Raw genomic sequence first — 16,400 nt, 5'->3', positions numbered from 1 at the left:
AGTCATTCTGAGATAAGGTTGCAGTTTATTCTTTTTTAATATTTATTTTTCTTGCGAGTATTTAACTAGTATTTATTTTTTTAGTATTTATAGAGGTTTTTACTGCAAACCTTAAATTTAGAAGAGATAAGGATAAAATTAATAGGAAAAAATTCCTTAAGAGAGGAGAGAAATTAAAATAAAATGAGAGAGAAAAAAAGGACAAATTAATGGTTGCTTCCTTATAATATTTTTACTGATAAATTCTGGGAGATAATATGGAGGGTCTATATTTTTCCCTGCTTCCCTATCCATTGTCACCGATAACATCTTTCACACCCTTCCTCTGTTAAAAGACTACATTGATGAGGTCGCCATCAAATTCATGTAAGCCTAAACATATAATGCCCACGACTATCTAAAAATTATGTTTAATCGTGCATATGTTTAAAACAAAGATAATTTAAAATTTTTAAATTTGGTTAGGTAAAGGGAGAGAGAGAGAGAGAGAGAGAGAGAGAGAGAGAGAGAGAGAGAGAGAGAAGGGGGGGGCATTTTCTAGATTTTTTTTCAATGAAAAGATTTAATTCATTTAAGAATTCTTTCAAATTTTCCTTAAGAAAATAAAATTGATATTTTAATTTGTTTGCACAATTATAAATTAGAAAAATACATTTTGAAACAATTTGAAAAAAAAAAAAAAAAAAGAAAAAAAAAGGTTAATACCATTTTATTTTTGCTTTGCTAAAGAAGCTTCCTTTATATCTCTCTAACAAAAGAGAAATCTGTTTAGAGTGTAGTGACTGTTAGTTTCTCACCTTACATTTTGAAGACTATGTGATATTAGCAGGGAGACCCGACGTTATCCAGGATTGAATGATAACCAACAAATGTTTCACACTCCCATATTTTTATTGTCATCAAAATCGATGTAATAGCCCATTTTTCAATTAAATCGATTGATTGCCTGCTCTAGTTGGGAACCCACTGTGGTGCACCAGGAGGAAGCTTTACACAGTGACAGTCCACAATACATTGTAGTCTACATTGCACTGTAGAGAACCTATGATTAATTTTATAAAATTATTTTTATATATAATGGCTCGAATTAAAAGTTTAAAATGAAAAAGTCAAGTATCATGGTTTGAAACATTTATTTTATATCAAAGACCCTATTGATTTTATATACCGGACCTTTCTGCTTGTGTGGTAATAAAACTTCTCAAATGTACTGGTGATGTTAAGCTATATATGGTGTTCATTTTTATCAAAATCGCCTGCTATTTCTTTAATTGGAATTTTTTTAAATTATCCAAACTTCTCGAAGGCATTCCAATACAAAACCTGCCTATGAACACTGCCAGATACACGAAATATATATTTGTGTGAAACTTCATAAAAATTGGCACAGCTGTTTGGGAGTCCCTAGAGAACGAACTCCCAAATTTCCTTTTCTATAATAGTGTATATAATAAGAAGCCTAAATGGAAACCGTAAATTAAAATTTACATGTTAAATTTATTTTTATTCATCTTTATAAACGTTTCCTAAGCATTTTTTTGCATTTTAAGACCACCGTCATATAATGCAGTTTCATACAATCCTTATCATTCCCCATTAAGTTTTTAACTTTGCTATATGTATAAATTTGCTAACATATTTATTTCCTCTGAAGAGAAGAATTTTGCATTCTTTCAATGAGGATTTATTAATTATCTTTGTTTGAAGTATCCTGTCGAAAACAATAAATTTTATGTGTAAATTGTAATTTACAGTTTTCATTTGTGTCTTGTGTCTCTATTGTTGTCATAACGAGCTTTTTATTTATTTGGGATTAATATAAATATTAATATCACACTAAAGTTTACATTTGCTTTTGTCCAGTAAACTTTTATCTACTGCCTGACTGGTGTGTATATGGCAAAATCACGTTTAACACACCAGTTCCTGTCAGATCACCAAAGTTAAGCAACGTTGAACCTGGCCAGTACCAGATGAGTAACCATTTGGGACTTCCAGGTGCTGTATGTGATCTCTTATCTTGACATTGTTTCCAGCCACCCTGGACTTCTCCTTGCCACTGGACTCAAGCAGTGCCGATTCAGGATAGGTGTGGTTGGGATTGCGCAACACTTGCGACACAATTACACGTGCAGATGCTCCTACAGAGGGTATCCTTTGTCTTTCGAGACTAAATGGCAGCATCAATACATACATATATATATATATATATATGCACACACACACAAACACACATACTCAAGAATTATCAAGTCAAATTTATTTGGCAAAAAAATAGTAAAGTGGAAGAAGCCATATAAAAAACGAAATTTTTTATATTCATATATCGTCTGAATATTTGTCCAAGTTTAAACGTAAATATGGTAGTCATTGTCACAACCTCCTCTTGTAGGTGCAGAAACATAGAAGAGTGCCTTTCTTCTATCGAGCCAAAACAATGGTTGTACATCCTTTATGGATGCTTGTGGAAACAACGACTTGGCGTTGGGGGGAAAAAACAAACTTCATGAAAGGTGGATGCAAATTCCAGTTAATAATGTTGTACGCCAGAATCAAGACTTCTGGCATCATCTGCTGATCAATTATGAAACTAATTTTACTATAAATAATTTTAACATTATTTACCTACTCCCACTACAACAAGGTTAGACATGATGTCTGCTTTAATGATGGAATCCAGCCTCCCCAGTTAGAAGGCAATCTACACAAGTGAAAAAAACAAAATTTTAAATAAAATTGGGTGCTTGTTAAGTCGACAGATCAATTTTTTAAATATATTGTTTTAAGTAAAAACAATATTACTATAATATATATCATGTCGAAAATAGTAATATTTCCAAAATTTACGAAAAGTCATCGAGTACAACAACTGCTGTTGTGTTTTTAGTAAAAAAACGTCTATTGCTACAAATGTTGGTGTAAGCTACATTTTGTGTTCAGAGTTATGTCCCCTGCGCGTGAAACTCACCACTGTTTCAGAAAAAGGTAATTTCGCCTAATTTTCTGTAAAAATTATTTTTACCTATAAATAACTTTGTACTCGAATTTTCAGATATTATTTTCGACATGACAATTTAGTATGTAATATTGCTTTTGCTTAAAACGACATTAAAAAAATCAATATGTCGACTATCTTAACAAGCACCTAAAATTCTCTTAGAACCAAGCAAAATCATATCTCATTCTAATTCTGTGCCTTGTAATCAAAATGTAAAATATTAATTAAATTTGTTTATAATAAAAAAAAAAAATAAACAAAAATAACTATTGGAACATTAAACCACATTCCAAATATCAAGATAAATGTAATCTGGGTGTAAAAAGTTAAGCAAGGGAGATAATCAGTATAAAATACGAGTTATCACCTTCACCTGTTTCGTGGTAGTTGCCGTTCAACTTCCCAAGTTATCTCCCTTGTTAAAAAGATTCTTTGAAGGAGTAAAAATTAAATGCAATTTAAAACATCATGTTAGAAAGCTATGGCGTATTAGTATAAGTACTACTATCACCACCATGATAATAACAAATAAAAAAAGTATCATGGTGTAACCAGATAGAAACTCCCCTCTTTTCTTTCTGTCTTTCTTTCCCCCTTTTCAACCAATCACATTGGAGAACCAAAAGCTAAAAGTAAATAAAAAGTGCAAAAAGAATTTGAGAGGAGAGGAAATGAACGGACCAGCCTATGTCGTTTTGGCTCTGAATACAACCACTTTAAACTAGAAATAAGACCACAGAGCTTTCAAATTATTAAAATATCTAAACTCGAAAAAAATTATTGCTAGACAATTATTTTACAAGCAATTTAAATTCAACTACAAATTAAATGCTAACAATTATTTGTTTTAGACACAAAGTTCATCTGTATACGCTTTCTTCAAACTGTTTTTTTCAGTGATTGTGCAGTATAGTTAACAATAAAAAAGGGGAGTCGAAAAGATAAACAAAATAAAAAACAAAACAAAAGACAACAATTTATGGTTTCCAAACGCAAGAAAATGTATTGTTCTACATATCTACGTATGTTTCACATGTGTTTACTAATCATAAGTTTTATTATCTATGCATATGTTATCGTTACTTTTACTTAGCCAAACAAGTGTGGTTTCCAACAATTTAAGGAGAATTAGTTTGTGACATCCAGGCTTAAAAGATAATAATAAAACTTACCTAAATCTGATTGGCAAACATCCCTGTACTAAGGCTTGCAGTTCAACTAACCACACTTAGTTTAATTAGTTTATTTAATTTTACTACTTGCTTGGCTAAATAAAAGTGATGATAGCATATGCATAGATAATAAATTTTACAGTCAGTAAACACACGTAAAACATACATAAGAGAAGTAAGTTTTCTTGCGTTTAGTAACCGTTATTTTTTGCCTATCTAGACATTTTTTCTTGTCAACTCTACTGTACAATAGCCATTGTTTTTTTTCCTTTTATTCTTAATATAGATATTAATTTTTTTTTTTTTTATCTTAATCATCCAATAGGTTTAAAGACAATGACATTGTTCCAAAAAGTTCTTTGGCCTGCGTAGTATCAGAAACAAAATTTAGTGTTTGTTCTAGTCTTACACTTTTGACTTTCCACCCTCAGTCAAAAAGCCTTCTAGAAGGAAGAAATTTGATCTTTTATCCAAAGTAGACCCCTTTTTGAAGGGCTAGATTTTCCCCACATAAAAAACAAACTTTTGTCTAACTTTGCCCTTGCGGGGAAGTGAAGTAAACAAGGACAATGATATTGGACGAGTTTGACATCAACATTTTCTTTCCAGACTGTCTCAATTGCAACTGAAAATAAAACTATTTTTATGTATCGGTGTAAATATTTATTTTTAGTTTTAAACAATCCCTAATTAGCTTAGGTAATTAAAGTTTAAAATGCTAATTAAATTTGTTTATAGCAGAAAACAACAACAAAACTATTGGAACATTAAATCACATTCTACGTTAAATACCAAATAAAATCTGATTGTGAAAAGTTAAGCACGAGAGATAATCAGTAATAAAATACGAGTTATCTCCCTAATTAAAAAGTTGGTTTTATAACTATATCTAAGTAGTTTTTTTTTTGTGTGTGTGTACAACTCTCCTACACCCAACACCATTGGACCGATCATGGCCAAACCTGACACAAAGATGGTCTCCGACCTACGGATGGTGCACACTATTTTCCAGGGTCAAGGTCAAAGGTTAAGGTCGGAACTTTGCCAGTTGTTTAATAAAGAAAAAAAAAAAGATTTCCTTAAATATGAAAGATTTTAGGGCCCCTATATGGGGAAAATTCAGGTCTCCAAAAGGGTCACTTTCGATCACAACTAGCCTATAACAGGAGAATATTTATTGAAAATAAAACAAGACTCATTCCAGTCAAAAACAGTGAGAATTTATAAATAAAATTAAATCACTTTTCAAATTTGATTTAAATAAATGAAAAATGGTAAAGGGATTTGTGTATTTAAAAATAAACTCTTTAACTGAACTCAAAGGCATTTTTTTAATGAAAAATACAAAGTTCAAATAAAAACAAAATTTTGGGGTTGGGAAAAATCCACTCCATTAATCAAAAGCAGAATTTTTTTTAATTCTAATTTTGTAAATGATATTGTAAAAGTAAGAATCTAAGAAAATATTAGTAAAAGAAGATATTTGTTTAAAGAATTCTTCAAAAATCCAAAATTATCTTTCTTTAGAAATCAGTTCTTTTGGGATGTGAAAATTTAACCTAGAAACGACAGTGCCAAATCTTGCAAATATTAACATTTATAATTAAAAAAAAATGTGGAAAAAATGCATTAACTCCACACACGTGTCATGCTTTTAAATTTTTTTTTCATTCACGAGAAGAGAAAAAGATAAAGTAAGGAGTAAAAAATAAATAGAGAAAGAGAAAAAGAAAATAAGAAACAGAAAATAAAAAAGAGAAAAAAGAAAAAGAGAAAAAAGGAAGAGAGGAAAGAAAAAGAGAAAAAGAAAGAAAAAAAAAGAGAAAAAGAAAGAAAAAGGGTATTAATCATTTCTGTCTTACAGACAAAAAAATTTGGTTCATTTCCATTTTGAAAAAAAAAAAAAAGTGCAGCGAACATTTTATAGGAATTTACAGGAAGAGAAAAAGAAACAAATCAGAAGTTGATATTTTGATGCCACTTCTCCACCTCACCCTTGTTCAGAATTTCAAATGCATTACCTTTTTTAAATCTATTTTGTTCTTAAAGGAAAAAAAATTGATTTCGAATTTTCAAACAAAATTCTGTTTAAATACATAAAGAAAACTGCAAAATTTTTTAAAACAATGGCAGAGAAAATGGGCAGAACTCTTCAGTGAATATCAACAACAAGAATTAAAGTTGAAATTTTCAGGTGAAACAAAGAAATAGTTTTAAACTATTGGTGTGGGAAGGGACAGTGTGGGTAAAAAAAGTGTGTATGTGAGAGAGAGAGTGTGTGTGTGTGTGTGTGAGAGAGAGTGTGTGTGTGTGTGTGTGTGTGAGAGAGAAAGTATGTGTGTGTGTGTGAGAAAGTGTGTGTGTATGTGCGTGAGAGAGAAAGTGTGCGTGTGTGAGAGTGTATGAGTTTAGGCGTGAGATAATGTGTGTGTGTGTGTGTGTGTGTGAGATAATGTGTGTGTGTGTGTGAGATAATGTGTGTGTGTGTGTGTGTGTGTGTGTGAGAAACAAAAGAGTGTGTGAGAATGTGTGAGTGTATGTGAGAGAGTGTGTATGTACGTGAGAGAGAGTGTGTGTGTATGTGTTCGTAAAGAGTGTGTGAGAGGTAGAAAATGTTAATGCCTGTGAATAAAAGACAAAATGTGCGTGTATAAAAAAAGAGCGCGTGTATGTAAATTTATATAGAAAGAAGTCCACTTTTCTTTTTATTGAAAAAAAGAAAAAAATTATACACAACTTGCAATTCAGAAGACACAAAACAGACAAATGTGATTTTAGCCACAGAATCCAATATGTGAGCAGAAATATTTATGGCGTTCAAAGTTTATCATTTTCTATTTTGTAAGAAACAACTTAAAAAAAATGTTATGATTCATAAACAAAGTAAAATAAAAAAAAAAATATTAAAAAATATTTCAACAATTCTTATCACTTCAACAGCGAAATTTAGCCGATTTTTCGGATTCATTATAAAATCACAGAAAGATTTTCATACAAGAAAAATAATTCATTTCAGTAATAAGATGCTCCACCTGATGATAGTTGGAAAGTGGACAAATCAAAATAGCCTGAAAGCAAAATAACCAGAAACAAACAAGAAAAAAAAAAATGAAAATAAAATAAAAAAAAATTAAGTAAAAAAATGAAAAGAAAAAAAAAATGAAAAGAATAATAAAAAAAACAAATAGGAGAAAAAATATGAAAAAAAAAGAAAATTAAAAATATTTTAAATGAAAAAAAGTAAATGAAAAATAGAAATCGGAAAAAAAAACAACAAAAAATAGAAAAATAGAAGTTGCTAAAAATGGATAGAAGTTGAAAAAAAAAATTGAATAGGTTGAAAAAAAAAAAAAAAATTGAATAGAAATTGAAAAAAATTGAAAAAGAAATGAAAAAATTAAAAAGAAATTGAAAAAATGAAAAGGAAAAAAAAATAAATGAAAAAATAAATAGAAAAAAAAAAGAATGAAAAAGCAAGAAAATGAAAAAAATTAAATGAAAAACATTTTAATTAAAAAAATACCTTTAAGAAATAAAACCTTTTTTTCTTTTCAAATAAAAAAGAAAACAAAAAGTCCAATTATATTTTGCTGAAACTGTTTTCGTCATTAAAATGTTTTTAGTTTTCTTTAGATTCTAAAGAATTTTCATCCAGGATGCTTTCATCATGTTCTTCATAATCTTTACGGGCAGCGTCAATCTGTTCTTGCACCTTAAAGAAGGAAGAGGAAGGATTAAGAATTGAAACCCTCACGCTCGTGAATCTGCTAATTTGAGATGATGATGCAAAAATTGATGAGGAATTTGATGCTGAGAAAGCCGGGATCAGAGCTTTGAAAGCAAATAATGACAGATTTTTCATTGACGCAACGTGTCTCATCCCTGGTATCAGCTTGACTGTTTGGATTTTGAATATAGGGAAGAGGACGACGTGGGAGACGATGATGACGATGACGAGATAGATGAATTACTGGACAAGGATGAGAATTTACCAATCATGCGGTTAACAGCTTGAATAGCATTTCCATTTTTCTAAAACAAAAAAAAAAAAATAAAAAATAAAAACCATGCAAGTAAAAAAGCAAAAAACACACAAAAAGAAATGGTTAACTTAATATCATACCCATCATAGTTATCCCCTAAAAAAAATCAGATTCTACTTTTTGGGCGCGATTACAAGTAAACAGATTGAAAAAATATCCACAAAGAAAGAATTTAAAAATTTTTTTATATTATGCTGACAAGTAGGTTCTTGCAGAATTTTTAATTTTGATTTCAAATAAGTTTTCGTTATAATACCTTTACTTTATATACATCATTTTAAAGAGCGTTTTTCGTTCTATCTAATCATTTGAATTACAATCGTTTTAAAACAATTATGTCTTCTTTTCAGAATGTTGAATACAAGATGGAAAAAAAAAGCAAATTTGCACAATTTATTTTAACTCAAGCTAGGCCAAAAAGCTACTGAAACAACATTTGGCCCTGGAACCATTACTGAATGCACAGTACAATGGTGGTTTAAGAAATTTTGTGACGACAACAAGTCTTGAAGATGATGATCGTAGTGGTCGGCCATCAGATGTTGACAACTATCACTTAAGAGCCACTTCACGCACAACTGTTCGAGAACTTACTGAGTTAGATGTAATGTATACAACAATTTCCAACGACTTGAGAGATTGGAAAGACAAAAAAACTTGATAAATAAGATACCTCACGAATTGAACTACAACCAAAAGAAATGCTGTTATGAATGATCTTCCTTTCTTTTATGCAACAGGAACGACCAGTTTCTCGACCAGGTTGTGATTTGCAATGGAAAGTGGGTTCTTTACAAAAACCAGCGATGCTCAGCTCAGTGGTTAGATGCCGACGACATTGCATAGCACTTCCTAAAGTCAGAGTTGCACCAAAAGAAGGTGATGCTGACTGTTTGATGGTCTGCAACCAGTCTCATCCATTAGTCTTTTGAAGGCAGGTGAAACCATTACGACAGAAAAGTACTGTCAACAAATAGATGAAATGCATCAGAAACTTCGACAACAACATCCAGCATTAGTCAACAGGAAAGGCCAAATTCTCCATTACAATGCCCGACCGCATGTTGCTAAACCGAACCTGCAGAAGTTGAACGAATTGGCTACAAAACTCTGCCTAATCTGCCAGACCTCTCACCTACCAACTATCACTTTTTCAAGCATTTTGACAACTTTTTGCATGAGAAATGCCTAAAAAAAATCTAAGCGATATCAAAAACGCCTTCAGCAATTACATCACCACCAGAATTCAAGATTTTGACGTTACTGGCATAACTAAACTTGTTTTGCGTTGGCAAAAGTGTGTTAATTCTGATGGTGCTTATTTTGATGAATAATTTTTGTTTGAACATGTGTTAAAAATATATAAAAAAAACAAACAAACAAAAAGTAAACTAATAATTGCACGCTTTATCTTCTAAACTTAGAGCATCCCACATATTTACGAAGTCATTTGTTCATGCATAGAATATTGTTACCACATCTGACCTGGAGTATTTTTCACTCAGAGTCAAAAAAAAAAGTCTCAACTATGTCCCACATTATCGCCCAAGCTCCAACCTCTGTCCCATCGCCACAGTCACATTCCTGTACTTGTTTTACAAGTACTCTGATGAACTCCTAGTACTTGTGCCCCTTTGGTGTACATATGGTCATCTGAATTTAAAAGTTAAAAACTTCAAGAACTTTATCAACCTAAAATATTTTATATATATTATATTACATTATACATATTTTTAGATGAGAATTTATAAAACTTTGTAAATATAATGAGCAACATTCCCAAATTGCAGTACATGATAATGCAGACCTTTTTGTTTTTACAATAAATGTAAATAAAAATGAGAGAGAGGAGCTTATTTGAAGCGATGAATTTTTTTTTTTTTTTTTTTTTTTTTTTTTACTTTTAGGAGGGTGAGAGGAGTGTGTCAAGAAATAGATATGCTGTAATTAATGTTAAAGGAGTAGAAAGAAACAATGTAGCCGAAAATGGAGATTCATTTTTTTTTTCTGAAACAGGTATTACAATTCAGCAATTTGACCAATTCGAAATAACAAATTGTTCTAATGGAGGTAACTATTTTACTATAGTTGTAAGATTACAAGTTTACATTTTTTGTTATGTTATAAAACTGTTACATTCATTTAATGTAAAAAACAATCATTTTTATCTCACAAATTCTTAGTAAAATAGAGTTACTTCCTTTACAACAATTCCAAATTGCCACAATTTGTTGAAAAATATTACCCCCCCCCAAAATAAAAACAGGGTACTTCAGCAAACATACCATACTATTTTTTAAAGATAAAATTTACAAGTTGAATTCCAATTTTTATGGTTTCTTTTGCTTATTACATTATTAGATGAAAGTACAGAAAGCAAATACAAAACGCCCTCCATTCCTCATGTTAAAAATAGGTTCCTAAATTATAACATTTCAGCATGAATATCAAAAGTATATATGCAAACAGGAAAACAATATTGGTGTCCCTATTTACGACTAACTGGCCAGAAAGTAGGTGCCTATTTTACATTAAATTTAGAGAGAAGTGATCTCCCATTTTAAAATCTAAATCATTTACTTTTTTACATTCTTTTTTGTTGTTGTTATTGTTGATATCTTGTTCATATGTAATCGCCTTTCAAAAAGTTGAAACTATGTTTTTTTTTTCTGGGGGAGGGGGTAAATTACGATGGATGTGATAGTAAAAATATTGAAAAACAAATTAAAACAATTTTAGTACTTAAGAGAGATAACTATTGTATTTTTTAAACAAAATCTGGCCAAACTAAGGGAGAGCAAAATAATTTTTTTAACAAAAAACATATTAGTTTTTATTCTTATTAATTAAAAATACAAATTTATATGTAGAATTTTGTTTTCAACAATACTTGTATGAATGTTATAAGTAAATTTTTAAAAAGTAATTTAGTATGAAATGATATACACAAAAATGATTTTTGGTAATAAATTAAAGAAAAAATATATTGGGGCAGGTTACGTTTTGAAGGTTAAAATTGAACATTTTGCTGATAGAAATTTATACAATCAACGTTTTCTTTATGGCCGGTTACGATGATTATCACATTTATCAAGATTCCAGAAATAAAACGGTGGTCGTAGAAAGTGAATAGAAAAGAAAAAAAAAGAAAAAAAAAGAAAAAAAAAGAAAAAAAAAGAAAAAAAAAGAAAAAAAAAAAGAAAAAAATAGAAAAAAAAAGAAATAGAAAAAATAAGAAAAAATAAGAAAAAAAAAATAAGAAAAAAAAGTATAAAAAAAAAAATAAGAAAAAAAGTATTAAAAAAAAGAAAAAAAAGAAAAGAAAAAAAAGAAAAGAAAAAAAAAGAAAAAAAAGAAAAAAGAAAAAAAGAAAAAAAAAGAAAAAAGAAAAAAAAAGAAAAAAGAAAAAAAAAAGAAAAAAGAAAAAAAAAGAAAAAAGAAAAAAAAAGAAAAAGAAAAAAGAAAAAAAAAGAAAAAGAAAAAAAAGAAGAAAAAGAAAAAAAAGAAAAAAGAAAAAAAAAAGAAAAAAGTAAAAAAAAGTAAAAAAGAAAAAAAAAGTAAAAAAGAAAAAAAAAGTAAAAAAGAAAAAAAAAGTAAAAAAGAAAAAAAAAAGTAAAAAAGAAAAAAAAAGTAAAAAAGAAAAAAAAAAAAGTTCTAGCATAAAATAAAGCAGCAGCTGCCATGTGTGGTTGTGCCGGCGGGCAAAAAACAGTAAAACCCATCATCAAGTGTTTGTGAATTTAAAAAATTAAATAAGCAAACGTTGACAAACCTGTTCATTCTATGAGAAACATAATCGTATATGACAAAAGAATTTGAAAGAATGTTGCGTATCATTCTTTATGAATGGCGTTTGCTGACTAGACTTTATAAGACAACGATTCATCCCATGGCCTACTATAATAATATGTTCATCCCCACGAAATTTAAAAAATAAATGAACACTAAATAAACAGGGTACTTATTCAGAATACGTACCATGCTATTTTTTAAAGTAGAATTTTCAAGTTGAATTCAATTTTTATATCTTTTGTTCATTACAAGTATTACTATTGGTCCCCCAAGTTGGCAGGGTTTTCTGATTCTCTTGAGTATCTACAACATGCGCAATATTCCCTACTGTAACTCTGTTCTCTCTGGAGTATATGATCTGTTGGGATTAGATCTGCTGTCTACTTGCCGGAATGTTACACGTGCTTCTGTTACTTACAGATTATTTCATGGTTCTTGCCCCAACGCAATGCTTAAATATTATCCTGTGTTGCGTCTGAACAAACCAAACCTGTGACGATATACATCCACATCAGACCCGTTGCATAATCACACAGGTGTTTGTTTGGAAATGTACCGGCGATCTCCTTTGGCATTGTGTTCTGCAGTCCTGAACCTGCTGCCTCAGAATTGTGTGAATGAACATGTATCATTGTCACATTTTCGGAGTTCTGTATTGGCTAACTATTGTGAGGTTTCTAAGTGTAAATGTCATTATTATGCATTCCCTAATTAGTTAAGAGACTAAAAAAATATAATAAAAAAATAATAAAAATATATAAAAAAAAAAACAAACAAAAAGTAAACTAATAATTGCACGCTTTATCTTCTAAACTTAGAGCATCCCACATATTTACAAAGTCATTTGTTCATGCATAGAATATTGTTGCCACATCTGGCCTGGAGTATTTTTCACTCAGAGTCAAAAAAAAAAAAAAAAAAGTCTCAAATAGGTCCCACATTATCGCCCAAGCTCCAACCTCTGTCCCATCGCCACAGTCACATTCCTGTACTTGTTTTACAAATACTCTGATGAACTCCTAGCACTTGTGTCCCTTTGGCGTACATACTCCCGACCAATCTGACAGGCAGCAAAATCCCACCTCTTTACTGTTGAGGTCTCTAGATGTTGGAAAGCCTTCTACTTTAATAGTTACTTTCTTCAGACTGCTAGACTTTGGAATTCCCTTCCCGTTTCTTGCTTCCCTGATGGTAATAACCTACAAAAGTTTAAATGTAATGTGAACAGAAATCTCGCTGCTCAATTCCCCACAGTCTCTTGTTGGACACAATCTAAAAAAAGTAACCCTTTATGTTCCAAGTGACTATATGCCCTGTTTGGGGGTTTCAAAAAAAAGAGTAAAAAATAATTTAAAAAAATAATAATAGAAATAATAAAATCATGTTATACATTGAAATAAAATTCATCTGAAAGAATGATACAACGGCTGAAACGTTGTTAAACAATATAAATAACATGCACATAAAGTTTCTTTTGGTGGAATTTCCAACTTTTTTGACATTGTTGATTTGTACTTTTTTTTTGTATCTTAAAACATTTTGTTTATAAAATAATCCAGTATTTAAAAACCTTTCTTTCATTGTATCACTTAAAATAAACACTGCCTTGAAACAGCTATAAATAATGATAATACCTTTGTGTATGCTTTTTATTTGCAACAAGATTTTTTAAATTACACATCTACAAGAAGTTTACATAAATACAGGTAACATCTAAATACATAAATACAGATAAAATTTAAATGGTGTAATGGAATTTTTATCCCTTTGGGATTTATTTATTTTTATTATTAATTATTATTTTATTAAAAAATAAAGCAGTTTTAAAAGCTTAAATTTAGCAGTCAGTTATGTTTTTTTTTATTATTAGAGAAACAAAGTTGATGATCGTATAGTTATTTAAACAGGTATGGATTAATGCCAAGCAAAATAATAATATAAAAGAAAAGCACCATTAACTGATCAATTTAAATATTAAAAATTTAAATTTAAAAATAAAATGCAAAAGTCAACAACAAAACTAAAAACAAAAATTACAAAAAAAAAAAAAAAAAAAAAAACAACAATAAAAATAAAAAACGAACAAATGTAAACCATTGCATAATAAAAACAAAAACAAAACAAAAAAAAACAATCCCACTCAAATAAGCCATGCTGAGAAGAAAGAAGAAAGAATACAATGCAAGATAACAAAAGAAATTTGGATTTCATTTCTGAGATAAAAAAAAAAAAAAAAAAAAAAAAAGTAAATATAAAATTTGCATGCAATTTGTTAAGCAAGAAGAAAGTCATTCATTTTTGTATAAAATCCATTCGATAAGAAATTACTAAGAATATGTTTACAAATCTCATATTCTGACCTTAGGTATAACCTCAAACAGGTTATCTTCTATATAGATAAAACAGTAGATGTATGTATGTGCATCTGATAGTAAGTATTTAACTGATAAACTCTTAAACTCCTGGTCACATAACACTGAAATCAACAGAAAATAGTAATCACACACCAAGGACGGTTTATAACGAGTAAAAACTTTGTTTGGATGGATGAATAACGCGTACAGAAATATGTTGGCAAGTTGAAATGCAAAATGTTCATTTCAACTTGCTGATATATTTCTATTACTTTTGAGCATGCACAAATTCATTCATAACTTGAAGTGGTTTAAGTTTAAATCTTTCTTATCTATCTGTTGATAGCTGAAAGAGTAGGGGATGCAACCGGAATGCTAAATGTTTTGGTTTCAATTCTAGCTGATGGCACCCAAGTCATTTTTTTTTTTTTTTTTTTATAAATTTCTAAATCACTGCTTTATATAGTCTGGTTTCTCTTATAATAACTGGAATGATGGAGATCTTCCTAAGATTCAAATTTCTTTTCATGTTGTACATAAGATCTTGGTATTTCATTATCTTTTCCTCTCAGTTCTGTTTAAGCCACCAATCATTGGAGAGACTAACTTCTACTAAGGTTGCCTTTTTTTTTCTCTTTTTTGACCCATATCACTGTTCCAGGTTTAATAGCTCTGTTTTCGAGGTACATAGCTGTAAGAATTGCATAGTCATAGTGGATGTCACATGATGCAGTGGAAGATTTTGGCAAAAAGAGGGAGGCTAGTGTGGCAATAACAAGTTTCCGGTGAGTAATTGTCCTGCATAAGACTGAGATATTAAAATTTTGCAGGCAAAGAGCAAAAAAGTTATTCTTACATGGACACAAAAAAATTATGTACAGGAATGCTAAAAGATTCAATATTTTTATCAAGCAATTCTAGTTTCTAATTGGTTGCTAGAAGAACGTGACTCCATTTGATCAGTCAGTTCCTATCGCCAGTGTCTATAAGTAGAACCTTCTAAATTTCTTTAATCAAACCCTCCTACAGGTAAAAAGTATTACAACAATTTCCGACTGTTCTTTCTAGCCTATGTCCTCTGAACTTGCTGAACATAAACTTTCATGTACTGTTTTAATAATGACGGCAACTTAATATTTTCATGTATGGCACAAAATTAAGATGCAACACTAATATTTTATTATCCTTGTTGTAATCTTTGATTTTGCACCAAATATTCTTGTTGGTGCTTATTCAAGAATAGGTTAAAGGCCATTTTACTAAGATAAACTGATTATATACATAGCATGCAGAGAATGCAGAGAACTGTTTCCTGTAGATGTTGTCTTGGCATATTATTTGCCGGAGATTTCTAAAGAAGTATTATTATTAATTATTATTATTATAATAAAGAAGACTAATATTACTCGCACCTGAGAGTATCCTGTACCTCTACAAAGCAACCATTTGCCCATGTTAACACATCTGGGCTGATGCATCTACCACTAGTCTCTCACTCTTAGGATTCAAAAAAGAGTCTCAACTCTAATAGATCCCACACTGCTGACCAAGCTCCAATCTCTGTCCCATCGCCACAATGCTACATCCCTGTGCCTGTTTTATACATTATTGCAAATGTCTCATAAGTAATTTTTCCAATCGGTCATGGTGTAATCCAAACTGATGTCGCACTGTCGTAGAACCACATGTATTTCCAATAAATTTTAATCCCTGGCAAAATGAAGCAATTTTCTTCTTTTTTTTTATTTTTGGTGTAATCTTCATGACGGCTTTACTAAAATGATTTACTTTTTTAATGATTTAAATTTTTGTACGATTAAAATTAATATTTTCTCCCAATTTATTGATGGTCGTCTGCTCCATTGGCTAAGCGTTTTGAGTAGCCCACTAGCATATGAAATGTTTAGTTGAGAACAACAGATAATGAAAAGTCAGTCGCACAGTAAACTTGCTGAATTCGCAAAGAGGATTACTAGACTATGGTGAAATAATATGACGTCACATGGTTTAAAGAGAGAGTGTGAGAGAATAAGCGGAGTTA

At 30.1% G+C, this 16,400-nt stretch overlaps 1 protein-coding gene across 12 annotated transcripts in view; it reads right to left on the bottom strand.

The window, feature by feature from the left end:
* Positions 1–16,400, bottom strand: part of LOC145241644 (myosin light chain kinase, smooth muscle-like) — a 224,373-nt gene that overhangs the window by 48,670 nt on the left and 159,303 nt on the right. For 7 of the 12 annotated variants that reach the window (XM_080104772.1, XM_080104778.1, XM_080104774.1 and 4 more), the window contains one exon: positions 7,662–8,202. The exons of 2 other annotated variants lie outside the window; for them this stretch is intronic. In XM_080104772.1, coding sequence (XP_079960898.1) covers positions 8,059–8,202 — 144 coding nt within the window. In that variant the 3' untranslated portion in view covers positions 7,662–8,058. Of the gene's footprint in view, positions 1–7,661; positions 8,203–16,400 lie in introns of those variants that run through there. 3 more of the 12 variants (XM_080104773.1, XM_080104780.1, XM_080104776.1) reach the window with 2 other exon arrangements.

This window comes from Euprymna scolopes, chromosome 20, assembly GCF_053919585.1.
Source record: "Euprymna scolopes isolate OS-2025 chromosome 20, ASM5391958v1, whole genome shotgun sequence".
Lineage (NCBI taxonomy): Eukaryota > Metazoa > Mollusca > Cephalopoda > Sepiida > Sepiolidae > Euprymna > Euprymna scolopes.
Note: the sequence above shows the minus strand (reverse complement) of the source record. Positions and strands in the feature narration are given on the sequence as shown.